A 13,509-nucleotide genomic window follows, 5' to 3' on the forward strand; every position below is an offset into this window, starting at 1 on the left:
CTCCTGTGTCCAATATGCAAGCGCCCGCTGGGGTATTTCCAAGAGGATGTAAACCATGCTCAAGTGCGTACTTTCAAAAACATACTACTTAGCACACTGCCAACAAATGTCACCACAAAAATACAGTGCAGTCATGACTGCATGCAGCAAAAGACACGCAACCGAAACACAGCTTTTCCCAAAGAGAAGAAAATCTGCTACTGCGGAAAGTAATAGCTCAAAAATTATTTATTCAAAATTGAATAAGAAACATATTCCAAATAGAATTTTAATTAATAAAAATATTGCAGAATATTAAAAGTGTAATGAGAGTTCTTAAAATACATAAGAAGTTCAACAGCTAACATTCGAAAGCAGTTCCTGTAGACAAGGCCCCAGTTAGTGAGCTGGACATTTCAATAACTCGACTGTTTCTTCAAACCTGAAATAAACATTTAAAAATACATAAGAAGTGAAGTAAGTAAATATATATAATAAATAAAAAGCTAATATTTTTATTAAAATTATACATTATTCTAAAATTAATTTGAAAGCTTTCCTATTCATAGGTGCAGTTGTTACTCATCAACTAAGTGTACAGTGGTTCAAATAGGAAATATGAGAGCCAAGTATGACTCTTTAATTTGGTGAGCTGAAGTTATTATAATATTTTAATAATGTCAAAAGAATATAATAGATTTTTTAAGTAGTAGGCTATATAATAACTTTATATGAACTTCATTTTCTTATCTTTTGAATTTCTCTTAAAAAATCAAATATAACTTCTTATTTGTATTGGGTAAGGGTATTACCTGACCAATAACTTACTGAAAAAGGCTAATAATACTTAACAGTTTTAAATATATACTACGTAATACTTTGATATCAAAGTTATGAAAGATAACGACTCATGATCATTATCAGTCAAAAAAACCCAAAAAAACTCTGCACTCTTTAATCCCCAGTTAACTCCTTTAACAATGTTTTACATCACTTGTTAGAAACCAAAACAGTGACTCATCTTACAAACACAGAACTGTAGATAGATTTATTATCCACTGGAGTCATGAAGGAAATTCCACACCTGTTTGAGAGACCTTAAAGGTTTGAAACACAATGTACATTCTATATTTACTGTAATCCAATACAATTCCCTAAACAGAAATAAATTTCTGTTGCCCCTTTCTGTTACTTACATTTTTTTCATCCTTTCCATTTTCTGGATGCTTGTTTCCTTTAATTTAAAAATCAACAAATTTAGGCAATTTCTCAAAGTCAACTATCATCAAAGTTGGGGCCTGAACATATAAAACGTAATCTAAAACATTATTATCAAGTACTGTTTACTTTTCAGAAAGAATTTTTATGAGATTAAGATTTATACAGCTTCACGATTTTTCTTGCCAGCAATATACACAACAAAAATAAACACTTGCTTGTTTTCCAGACCTGAGAAAAGAAATCATCCAAGCACTTGCCAAGATTCCTTACCTCTGAATTCTCTCTCACACCATAGCAGGTGAGAGTCAAGGCTCTGGGAGCTGAATCCGAAGATGATGTGGTGCTGTAGCCGGAGGACAGAGGAAGACTTGCTGAACTCTCCTCACTGCTCTTTCTATCTGTGAAAACATTCACTGTCAGGTTCGTTTTTTTTCAGGTTCGTTTTTCCTCCCACAATGCAGTTAAACACTTTAAAACTTTATAGATGAAAGAAAATAAAGTTTTCATAAGAAATGGCTACTGTATAGTCAAGGGGAGGTTTTAATACTCTTTTAAGACAATGGTGTGGATGTTAAATACCAGTCAATAAAATTACTAAAAATAGTATTAGCAATTTGAGTATAAAGAGTAAATTAAGAAAAATTTGCTTATTAAAAATAAGCCACTGACATATTTAGTTTTCTTAAAATAGTGTCATTCATATTAATAACGATAAAAAACCTGTCACGAAGCTTTTCTCTTTACTTTATTTGAATAAAATGGATTTATCGTAATATTTAATGAGAAAATTCCACTTCATATACAATTTTCATGTATTCTGAAAAATAAGCATTCCATTCAATTAATAATACTTAAAGTGCTGTTGGTAGGTGCCATAAAGTGATTTCTGACTAGGGGCCAATGTATGCTGTTGTTATGAGGTGCTGTCCCGTTCGATCCACTTCCAGCGACCGTGTGAGGGCTGCCGGGGCTCACACCATCCTCACAACCGCTGTGATGTGGAAGCTTTCTGGGGCAGACTGCGTCAGTCCACCTCACTGAGGGTCATCTTTTTTGCTGATGCTTCTACTTTACCCAAGTATGATGGCCTTTTAGAGGACTAACTTTCCTGGAAATATGTCCAAAATACATGAGCAAAGTCTCACCATCCCTGCTCCCAATGAACATTTCTTCTAAAATATTGATTCATCTTTGCCAGACCATAATTCAAATGCATCAACTCTTCGCCTGTCTTCCTTTTTCACCACCCAGCTTTCTCATGTCATGATGCTTTAAGCTGTAGAAGATACCTAAGCATTTCACAATTCCTTACTGTCATGTGATCGGTGACAACAATTCCTAAATCCTTTTCTCATTCAAGCAAAATTAAATTCCGAGTTAATGCCTATATAAGGAATGACTCCAACTTAGAATTCAATCTTCTATGTCTAAAGAACTGAACAGCTTGACATTTCTAACAGCCTAATATTCATCCAGCAAAAAGAGGGAAAATCTTCCCTACAACTAAATTAAAGAACATTACAACTAAGACAGTATATTTAATTGTAAAGCTTAGTAATAACCTTTTGTTGGTGGTGTTAGGTGACATCAAATCTACTCCAACTCATAGACGCCCCATTGAGTTAGGCTGGGTTGTCTAGAAAGCAAATCCAATGGCACTCATAAGTATGAGGGGGCACCCCCCCAAAAAATGACAATAAAAAAGCTGCTGGGCGGAGCTTTCATAGTACCCATTTTCCCGGCTAGACGAGCTTCCAGCAACTCACTCTCAGCTAGGGCACCCAGTGGCATTGCCTGAGAAGTTCTCTCTGGTCACAGTGAATTTTTTCATGAAAGCACGTTTCACTCAAATCTTGTTTTGTGTGATGGCCAATTTAAGAGAACAGCATGTGGTTGGGAAACTCTGTTTCCTGCTTGGGAAAAATGCCACAGGAACTGTTGTAATTCTGAACACAGCTTATAAGACAGCACTGTGGGAAAAACTCAAGTGTACGAGTGGTTTTCTCGTTTCTAAAAGGTGAAAGATCAACTGATGACAAGCCTTTTCTGGATATTCATGAGCTTCCTGAAAGGATGAAAATGTCAATTCGTAGAGCATTTGGAGTTCATTCCACCAGACTGTTAATCAAGATTTCTATCGAGAGGTTCTGAAAAGATTGCATAACAGTTTGCGACAAAAAGGTCTGATTTGGGCAGATGAGGAACTGGTTTTGCCATGACGACAATGCACCTGCTCACCCGGCTATCTCATGTAGGCCAGTTTTTAGCAAAAAACAGCATGCCTCTTTTTCCCCATGCACCTAACTCACCTGACCTCGCTCTGTGCGACTTCTTTTTTTTGTTTCTGCGAATGGAGAGGAACATGAAAGGACAGCGATTTGACGAAGTAGAAGAAGAAAAAACTGAGGGGGATGCTGTCAGCCATCCAGATGAGTATGAAAAATGTTTCCAAGAGCAGGTTAAGGTTTGTTAAAAATAAATAAATACATACCTTTGAAAAAAGGGTTTTTTTTTAATGGGGGGGATGGTACAAGCACAGTGAAGTAAGCCAAGCACAAAAAGATAAGTATAACATGAGTCCACTGAGGTAAGTTTATATATATATAAATGAAAGAACAGAAAAGTAAATGCAAAAGGGGCACAGGGAAAAAGCTACTGTATATAAACACCCCAGGGGGGAGGTCCAGGTAGTAGAGCAGGGACCAGACCAAACCCAGGGCTACATATGGTAGCCAACTAAAAAGGGGGAAGGAGAAACGGGGGAAAAAAACATGTGTGATGAGGGGAATAGGGCACTGACCCACCCAAGGGGAGGGTACTGTTTGTGTCTCCACATGGAAAGAGGGATCAGACTTAAAGCCAGTGCCAGATGAATGCAGCCTGTCGGCAAGGAGTGGGGAATCAGTGGGGGCCTGAGGGCTCGGCCCCCATACCAGCTATGTGGACAACTGCCTTCCCCCCAGAAGAATTCACTTTAGAGGACGGCACTGAAGCTGCAGCTAGGGGAGAGGGGCATGTCTGATTAGAACACATGGGACCAAATGAAGAGGGAGGAAGAGAGAGTGGAGCACATCCTGGCCCTCCAGGCCTGGAGGACAATATCCCTGCTCTGAACAGCCAATGCACAGAGTGGACCTTATGGCTGATCGCACTACGAGACATGCCATCCCTTGCTGCCCCAGGGCCCTAAGGGGGACAACACTGGAGACTCAGTGTAGGGACTGGCCCTGACTGACCCCACGACACTGAGGCAAACCACTAAAGGCATGAGGCAGAGCAACCATGGGAGCAGAGCAGGGAGCCCCCGAGGGAGTACAAAGGACAGACTCTGGGGCCAGAGCGTGGCACCCCATCGGACCTGACTGAAGGATATGCCTAGAGATCAAAAATCAGACCTTGATCTATTCACAGGGTTTTCTTTCTTTTTTTAAATTTTGTTGTCTTTTAATTAATTTATTCTTTTATGGGTCATTGGTTTTCCTTTTTGTTGTCATCGCTGTGTTCTCATTTGTCGCCTATCTTGCTATGGCTTGATTTTTGGTGCATATTATTATCTCTACAGATATAACTAGATAAGATAGGTTGGAAGAATAGTCTGGAGGAGAAAACAACGGGACCAATGGTTTCAGGGGGACATTGGAGAGGGGGAGCTGGGGGCAAGGAGATTGTGTTACCAACCCAGGACAGGGAAGCAACAAGTGGTCCAAAATCAGTGGCAAGGATGGCGTGAGAGGCCTGGTAGAGATTCAGCAAGTGCAATGTAACCGAGAGAAATTACTGAAACCTAAATGAAGGCTGAGCATTGTAGTGGGACAAGAGGAAAGCAAAAGGAAATAGAGGAAAGAACTAGGTGACAAAGGGTGTTTCTAGAGGTCTAAATATTGGCATGTACATATGCAAATATATTTATATAGCAGGGTGAGGAAATAGATCTACGTGCAAATATTTATAGATTTAGTATTAAGACAGAAGATGGACATTGGGCCTCCACTGAAGTACTTATTCAATGCAAGAACACATTGTTCTATTAAATTGGCATTCCATGATGCACAGCTTCCCGACACAATTTCTGAAGAAAAAAGTGTGCATAAGCAAATTTGGTGAAGAAAGCTGATGGTGCCCAGCTATCAAAAGATATAGCATCTGGGGTATTAAAGGCTTGAAGATAAACAAGCGGCCATCTAGCTCAGAAGCATCAGAGCCCACATGGAAGAAGCACACCAGCTTGTCTGACCACAAGGTGTAGAAGGGACCAGTTATCAGACATCAAAGAACAAAAAATATCAGTGGGTGCCCACCTTCCTGATACGATCACTGAAGACAAACATGGGCATAAGCAAATGTGATGAAGAAAGCTAATGGTGCCTGGCTATCAAATGATACAGCGTCTGGGGTCTTAAGGGCTTGAAGATAAACAAGCGGCCATCTAGCTAAGCAACAAAGCCCACATGGAAGAAGCACACCAGCCTATGTGACCACGAGCTGTTGAAGAGATCAGGTATCAAGAATCAAAGAATAAAACAATTCCATATCATTGTAAATGAGGGTGAGAGCAGAGTGGAGACTCAAAGCCCATTGGTAGGCAACTGGACACCCCCTTACTGAAGGGTTGTGGTAAGATGAGCCAGTCAGGGTGCAGGGTAGCAATGATGAAACATAATTTTCCTTCCCTCTAAATGTTTCCTTCCCTCTACTATCATGATCCCAATTCTACCTTACAAATCTGGCTTGAACAGAGAATGTAGATTGGTACAGATAGCAACTGGAAACACAGGGAATCCAGGACAGATGACCCCTTCAGGACCAGTGGTGAGAGTGGCAATGCTTGGAGGGTGAAGGGAATGTGGGGTGGAAAGGGGGAACCAATTACAAGAATCTATGTATAGCCACCTCCCTGGATGATGGACAGTAGGGAAGAGGGCGGGGGGAGATGTTGGACAGTGTAACATATGACAAAATAATAACAATTTATGAATTATGAAGGGTTCATGAGGGACAGGGGAGTGGGGAGGGAGGGGGAAAATGAGTTGCCGATATTAAGGGCTCAAGTAGAAAGCAAATGTTTTGAGAATGATGATGGCAACGAATATACATATGTGCTTGACACAATGGATGGATGTATGGTTTGTGATAAGAATTGTAAGAGCCCCCAATAAAATAATTTTTAAAAAATTAAATAGCTTTGAAAAAAATCTGGGTTTTTTTTGGGGGGTGGGTCCACCCTCATATATGACATGACTTTATATCAAGAAGTAACTATATATCAAAAAGTCAACCAGGCCAGTCCAACCTCAGTCCATAAATCAATGCTAATCCATCAATCCCTTTTCAGATTCACGAAGCCACATACTGGAGTTGCAGAATGGTGTGAACTGGGAAGCAGAAGAGCACAGAGCAGTGGGTATAGGGTCTAAGAGATGCGACGATCAGTGGAAGCAGGGCAGAGTGCAGACAGCTCTCAGGGTTGAATGGCCCACATGGGGCCACCCATGCAGACAGACACAGGGACCCAGTGAAGTCCCAGTAAGGGGAAGGTGATGTGACAAAAAGATCATCTCTGTTCACCTTGCTCTTACCAAAGAGGCTGATGACCTCAAGGTGTCAGGCTGGGACTTGACTGACAGATTTAACTCCACCCCAGCCTGGAGGGTTTAGTTGACATAATCCGTAACTGCCACCCCCGTGTAACAAAAAACATTATCCACTCCAGTGCCATCTCAAAATTACTATGCTTCAGCCCACGGGTTCAGCCACAATGACAATTCTGCTTTCTCGACAGTTTATTTTACAAGCATGTGTGCTTTTCCAGAGACTGGTCTCTCCTGATAAGAAACCCAAAGCACATGCGACTACTTCTTACCTTGCCGTCCTTTCTTCTAAGAAGCATTACAGCTGTGCTTCTTTCAGGACTGACTCGCCTGTTACTCTGGCATTGCAGAGTACTTTAGATTCTATCAATATCAAATTCCACATCTGAAAACTACTGCATCATGGAACTAAAAGTCTTATAAAACGCATACATAATTGGCCAATCATTTTTAACAAAAAGGAAATGTCAAGAGCAGCATTAGTTAATGGCAAACACTGCTTTTTAAAAATCAACGTTTTCAAACATATATTCCACTCGGACAAGTTTCCTATTGAGAAATTGGTGACAACTGCTTAAACAATGATTTTTCTCTTTCCTAACTTGTCATTTAAGAAAAAGAAATTATTTCAAAGATATTCAACATTGTAAAATAGTTTTGGCTCCTAAAAAAGCTCTCTACACCTCATCCAAGTCACTGATTCCAGAACTTCAAGTCGTAATTTCTATTTTAGTTACCGTGAGGACTCAGTCAAATTGTAAATATTCCAGCCTGTTCTTGTTTCACTCCATTGGCTCTGACAGAACCGATCCAAAGCCCTGCATTAAAGGGCAAACAGGTCCAAAGCACTGCATTACAGGCAGACGTTCATAACCCAAGCACTGCCTGTATATAATCTAATGTTTCCCCCCAAAACACAAACAAACAAAAACCAAGCTTTGGAGTCTGAATGGTATTTATTAGCTTTATGGTGGGGGATGGTCAGGAACTCAGTGCTCACATCTGTCGAACTGGAGTTTTATTGGTGGTATTGGTACTGCCAAGTCAATTTGGACCCTTGCAAGCCCATGTGTCAGCAGAATTGTCCCATGGGAGTTTCTTAGTTGTACACTTTATAGGAGAAGATCTTCTTCCTGTAGAACCACTGAGAGGTTTGAACGGCCAACCTTTTAGTTAAACTGCTGTGCCACCAGATTTCTTAAGATTAATGCTCTCTGAATGGTGGTGCAGTGGTTACGCGCATTGGGCTGTGATCTGCATGGTTGGCAGTTCAAACCCACCAGCAGCTCTGTGGGAGAAAGACTGGGCTTTCTGCTCCCGTAAACAGTTACAGTCTTGGAAAGCCACAGAGGGTCTGGCTTTTGGTTTGGCATCCAAATGAAATCAACCACTTAGGTTCCAATGAGCATGCATATATAAGGCACAATGTGTATGACTTTATAAATTTGGCTCCTTTAACTCATGTAGACCAGATTACAATGTCTTTGGGATGGAATTTTGGATTGAATATGACACCCCCAGAATATGTGTTGCAAATCCTAACCCTACACCTATGTTTATAATCCCATTTGGGAACAGGCTGCCTGGGTTCACAAGTATAGATTGGTGTAGGGTGTGTCATAAATCAATCTCTTTTGATTTAAAAGAGATTAAACAAGTAAATGAAAGAACCAGCAACCTGAATTCAGACTTCTAGGCACCCAAACAGTGAGCGAAGGAGCCCCAGTGACTTAGTGGGTTACAGAGGGGGCTGCTAACCTAAGGCAAGCAGTTCAAAACCACAAGCTGCTCCACAGGACAAAGATGAGGCTTTCTACTCCCACGAAGAAGAGTCTCTATTAGAAACCAGTGTGGCACTTCTACCGTCCTACAGGGTCACTATGAGTAGAAAACTGACTCAATAGCAATGAGTTTTTGAGAAACGGTGAGAAAATAAATTTCTGTTTGCTAAAATTACCCTACCCATTTGTGGTATTTGTTATAGTAATTTCCTATCTGGTACTAAAACATTAGGTATTCACCATATTTGTAATATATACGCTATTTCAAATAATGGCCTATCTCTTCATGGCTCCAAATCCTGAGTGGCTTAAACTTTATATATTTACATAAATGAGTTAAAAGTATGTTATATAATAATATAAAAACATATGAAGTCTAAAGCATGCAAAATTAACCCTGGCAAAAAGCAATAGTATACAAATAGACATTCAATAGTCTTGATATATAAAAATTTGAGCTCAAGCATATTCAGGTACTGAAGAGAGAAAAAAATACAGACATATCAACAAGCAAATCCATGAGACAAAGCTCCTGCCCTAAGATTGTTGAAGAAGTGAAAAATAAATGGGGAGGTGAGGCAGAGCGGGAATCATCCTTACACCAAATGTGAGGGCCGCTGCCTACCACATATACTCGAGTGTAAGCCGACCCGAGTAGCAGCCGAGGCACCTAATTGTACCACAACATCTGCATTAAGAATGTGCAGAAAACCTCGGCTTATGCACAAGTATGTACGGTACATTATAGTAAGAGGACCTCAAATAATTACATACATAACCTAATTAGTAAAATTGCTCTCTGTGCAATGAAATCCTCATGTGCACTAAATCTGAGATAGTTAAGAGAATACTTCAGAGCCTGGATTCCAACAGAGCCCTGGTGGCAAAGTGGGTTGCACACGGGGCTATTAATTACACGTTCAGCAGTTTGAAAGAACCTGATGCCTTAATGCAAAAAGATGAGGCTTTCTAGCCTTGACAAGAATTGCAGTCTTAGAAATCAAGAGGGGGCAGTTCTACCCTGTTCTACAAAGTGACTGTGAGTCTGAAGCGATCCAATGGCAGTTCTACCATTCTATGTGACCTCTGGCCGTGACTTACCCTCCTTCTATTCAGTTTCCTTATTTGTATAGCAGGGATAATAATACTGAACTTGCAGGATTGATTTGAAAATTAAATGAGTTAATAAAGGACTTAGAAAAGTGTGGGGTTGGTAGTTAGTTCTATAACACCCTGTCATTGTTATTATGACGTTCATGCATATATGGATTTAAAAGTTTAAGACACGTTCTTGAGAAAAATGATTTAAGCAAAAACACGAGGCAGAATTCATTATCTTTATCAGAAAATATAAGATTTAAAAAAATAACCAAGCAATCACTGGTACAGAGATCAGAGATCCATGTCTTTGTTCCGTAAGAGGTTATAATACCTCTCAGGTTAGTGGTAACTGTTTTCTTCTCTAACTTCTAATAGTTCTATCAGGGAAAGTTTATACTTAAGTGTCGATTGGAAACTTTGGAGGTTGGTTGTTTTTATGGTAGAGCTCTGAGCAACTAACAGTCTAGAACTTGTCGAAAAGTCCCTAACTTTGAACTGGATCAATCAACTACTGTCTCTAAGCTGGCTTCTCAAAGTCCCCTTGGCTTCAATAGTCTGCAGATTCCTGGGAGCTTTGCAACTTTCACAAATAAAAAGTCAGACTTGGGAGTATTAAAATTGCCAAATAGCCATAAAAATGTCTTTGCCATCTATCATGCTTCCAACACCAATAGTGTAAGAACTTACCAGTGTCCAGATAGTCCACACGCCTACTAGGAGAGTCTTCACTCATTTCACTGAATTCCACATAGTTGTCATTCTGCAATAACAGAGTCAAGTATTTAGAAAGAAAATCACACTATTCTTACTGCCAAGCAAAATATTTAAAAGGGCATAATTAATGCCTAATTACTTTTAATGTACTTATTTAAAAATATTCCCGTATAGAAAAATAATCTTTTAAATGTGGATCAGATTATAATTTTTAAAAATCTAATTTCTATTTCCAGGAAGGAAAGTGAAACAGATACTGGAATCAGGAATAAATCAAGAAAGAAATCTGAAAACACAATGGCAAAATGACTGAGGTGAGTGAGAAAAGGAAATAAAAGTTGTAATTTGTCCTCTTCTACCAGTATTTCTTTTTAAGTCCTGTGATAATACACCATTTATAATAATGGATATACAATAATAATCTCATGCTTTTCAAAAACAAAATCAAGGCTTGTCTTTTAAGAGACACAGCATCCCTATGTTTATTGCAGCACTGTTCCCAGCAGTAAAAGGATGGAAATACCTAAACACTCATCCATGGATAAATGGATACACAAAATGTGGAACACACATACGACATACGACCCCTCCCCCATGGAATTTTTTTTCAAAGCTCTGTATTTATATTTTTTACAAGACAACCTTATCACCTGCAAAGTACTCTCCATTACACTCAGTACATTTGTCAAGGCATGTCTTGCATCCTTTTTAAAGTACTTCAAGTGGTACTAACAATTCTAAATGCTCAATACATAGATTTATCATAGTATCTTGTTTGATACAAAGTAAAAACAATAGCCACAACAGCAATCATACAGGGGGTAAAATATCAGAACTTCATTTTTATGCCCTCTCCTAATCTTGAATGTTCTTCACACTTCCAGAGGCATGCACACCTAACACTGAGTAAAGGAAACACTGTACTTTACCGAAGATGGTTTATAAATGTTAAGAAAATACCTTTTTAGACAAAAGCATTTCTGTTTCCAGAAGAGTCACACGACTTAGAAGATTAGTCCAGGTCTTTTCATTTACCATCACTTTTCCTTTCATTTTTTCTTCTAAACATTCTATTCTGCTCTCTAACCAACCAAGCTTCTGAAGCTTTTCTTGACAGTCAGCTAGTGCAGTCTGCAGTGCAGTAATCTCAGGGTTAAATTTCACACCCTACAAGGATTAGAAAGATTGAAAGTAATAGCACATAAACTTAGCTCCTTTTAACATCAGTACATTGTCATTCACTGTTTCAATAGTATTGTTTCAATTGTTAATGAGGTGGGACAGCATGGTAGCTAAGAGCACTCGGTACCTCTGGAGGCAGACTTCTGGGTGCTTAACCGGTTCATCTAAGGAGTATGACTTGGATAATTGTACCAACTTCATATGGTTCTTGTGAAAATTCAATGAGTTATTCTGTAAAAGCTCTTAAAACTGTATCAGGTGGTGCCATAAAACTGGCAACACTAGTTTCTCAGAATGATGCCTAGCACAAATCTGACAGGAAATGAACAGTAAGTCCTCACACTCAGAACCCTGAGACTTCTCAGTCGGCCCTAAAACACAAAGCGAGGTCAATGGCCAGCCATCCGGTAGTTTTCAGCTATGCCAACTGTACAAGGAGATATAGAAAAGTCACAGACATAGGAGAAAGAAAGAGGGTTAACAGAAACGCCAGACAGTTAGCAGTATAAGGGGGCCTATGGCAATAAGGAGGAATAGAAAAGGTATTTAAAAGAAATAAAAAATGGAAGGACCAAAAAATTTCGGGGGGCGGGGGAGAGAGGTAGTGATATACCAATCATTTCATTCATTAACATACAGAACATGTAGTAGGGATATTTCACCGTATATAACATAATTACGTTATTTTCTACTAGAATGTAAATTCCTGAAAAGGCAAGCAGTTCTTACTCATCTTTGCATTGTCCAATGACACCTAGCTCAGCACCCTTGCCTAAGCAAAAGAATAATTGTTCAATTCTTTGCAGTAAGATTTACAGTTAAGTAACAGAAACATAAGAAATGTAATTCAGAGAGCTAGAAAACATTCCACATTTTAGAAATGAAATCACTTCAAAGAAATATTGGCATGTGTTAAAGAAATCAAAACGTACTTGCTGCTCAGCCGTGATTTCAGGATCCTGTTTTTCAGGTGTCTGTGTCTCAGTGGTCTTTGCTTCAGACACATCAAGTGGTTCGTGAGCGTCCGTTACTGTATTTAATGCATCCTCAGGGATGTCAGCACTGTCTTCATTATATAAGTGACGAATCACCAGAGCTTTTTTCTGGGTAAAGAAAAATAAGAGCTGCTTCAATGATTTTTTTAAAAATTATTTTTAAAATGCAGGCAGTTATTTCCCAAAAGAAGTATCTTATCTCCAAAGGAAGATAAGTTTATAATGTTCAATGTACCTATATACTCGTGTATAAGCCGAGTTTTTCAGCACCTTTTTATAAAAATTTTAAATCATTTTATTGGGGGCTCATACAACTCTTGTCACAATCCAAACTACATCAATTGTGTAAAGCACACTTACAAATTCGTTGCCCTCATCATTCTGGAAACATTTGCTTTCCGCTTGGGATCACCTCATTTTTCTTTTCTTCCCCCCCTCCCTCCCCACGCACCCCCCCCATGAACCCTTGATAATTTATATTGTTTTATCATATCTTACACTGCCCGACATCTCCCTTCATCTACTTTTCTGTTGTCCGTCCCCCAGGGAGGAGGTTGTTATATGTGGACCCTTGTAATCAGTTCCCCCTTTCTCCCCCACCTTTCTTCCTCCCTCCCGGTATGACGACTGGTCCTTAGGGGTTCAGCTGTCGATTCCCTGTTTCCAGTTCCTATATGCACCACTGTACATCCTCTGGTCTAGCCAGGTTTGTAAGGTAGAATTGGGATCATGATACTGGAGGGTAGGAAGCATTTAAGAACTAGAGGAAAGCTGTGTGTTTCATCAATGCTACACTGCACCCTGAGTGACTCATCCCCTCCCCGACTACCCCTGGTGTGCTTCTTCCATGTGGGGGCTTTGTTGCTTCTGGGATAGATGGCCGGTTGTTTACTTTCAAGCCTTCAAGTCCCCAGACGCTGTATCTCTCTATAACCAGGGACCATCAGC

General features: G+C 39.6%; 1 protein-coding gene across 2 annotated transcripts in view; it reads right to left on the bottom strand.

Moving 5' to 3' along the window:
* Positions 1-210: 210 nt before the first annotated feature.
* The window catches only part of CEP44 (centrosomal protein 44), a 32,675-nt gene continuing 19,376 nt past the window's right edge, over positions 211-13,509 (bottom strand). For both annotated transcript variants that reach the window (XM_075556864.1, XM_075556863.1), the window contains 6 exons: positions 12,499-12,669; positions 11,345-11,551; positions 10,358-10,430; positions 1,471-1,598; positions 1,176-1,213; positions 211-421 (listed from right to left, as the gene is read on the bottom strand). In XM_075556864.1, the coding sequence (XP_075412979.1) occupies positions 379-421; positions 1,176-1,213; positions 1,471-1,598; positions 10,358-10,430; positions 11,345-11,551; positions 12,499-12,669 (660 nt within the window). In that variant the 3' untranslated portion in view covers positions 211-378. The remainder of the gene's footprint in view (positions 422-1,175; positions 1,214-1,470; positions 1,599-10,357; positions 10,431-11,344; positions 11,552-12,498; positions 12,670-13,509) is intronic.

This window comes from Tenrec ecaudatus, chromosome 8, assembly GCF_050624435.1.
Source record: "Tenrec ecaudatus isolate mTenEca1 chromosome 8, mTenEca1.hap1, whole genome shotgun sequence".
Lineage (NCBI taxonomy): Eukaryota > Metazoa > Chordata > Mammalia > Afrosoricida > Tenrecidae > Tenrec > Tenrec ecaudatus.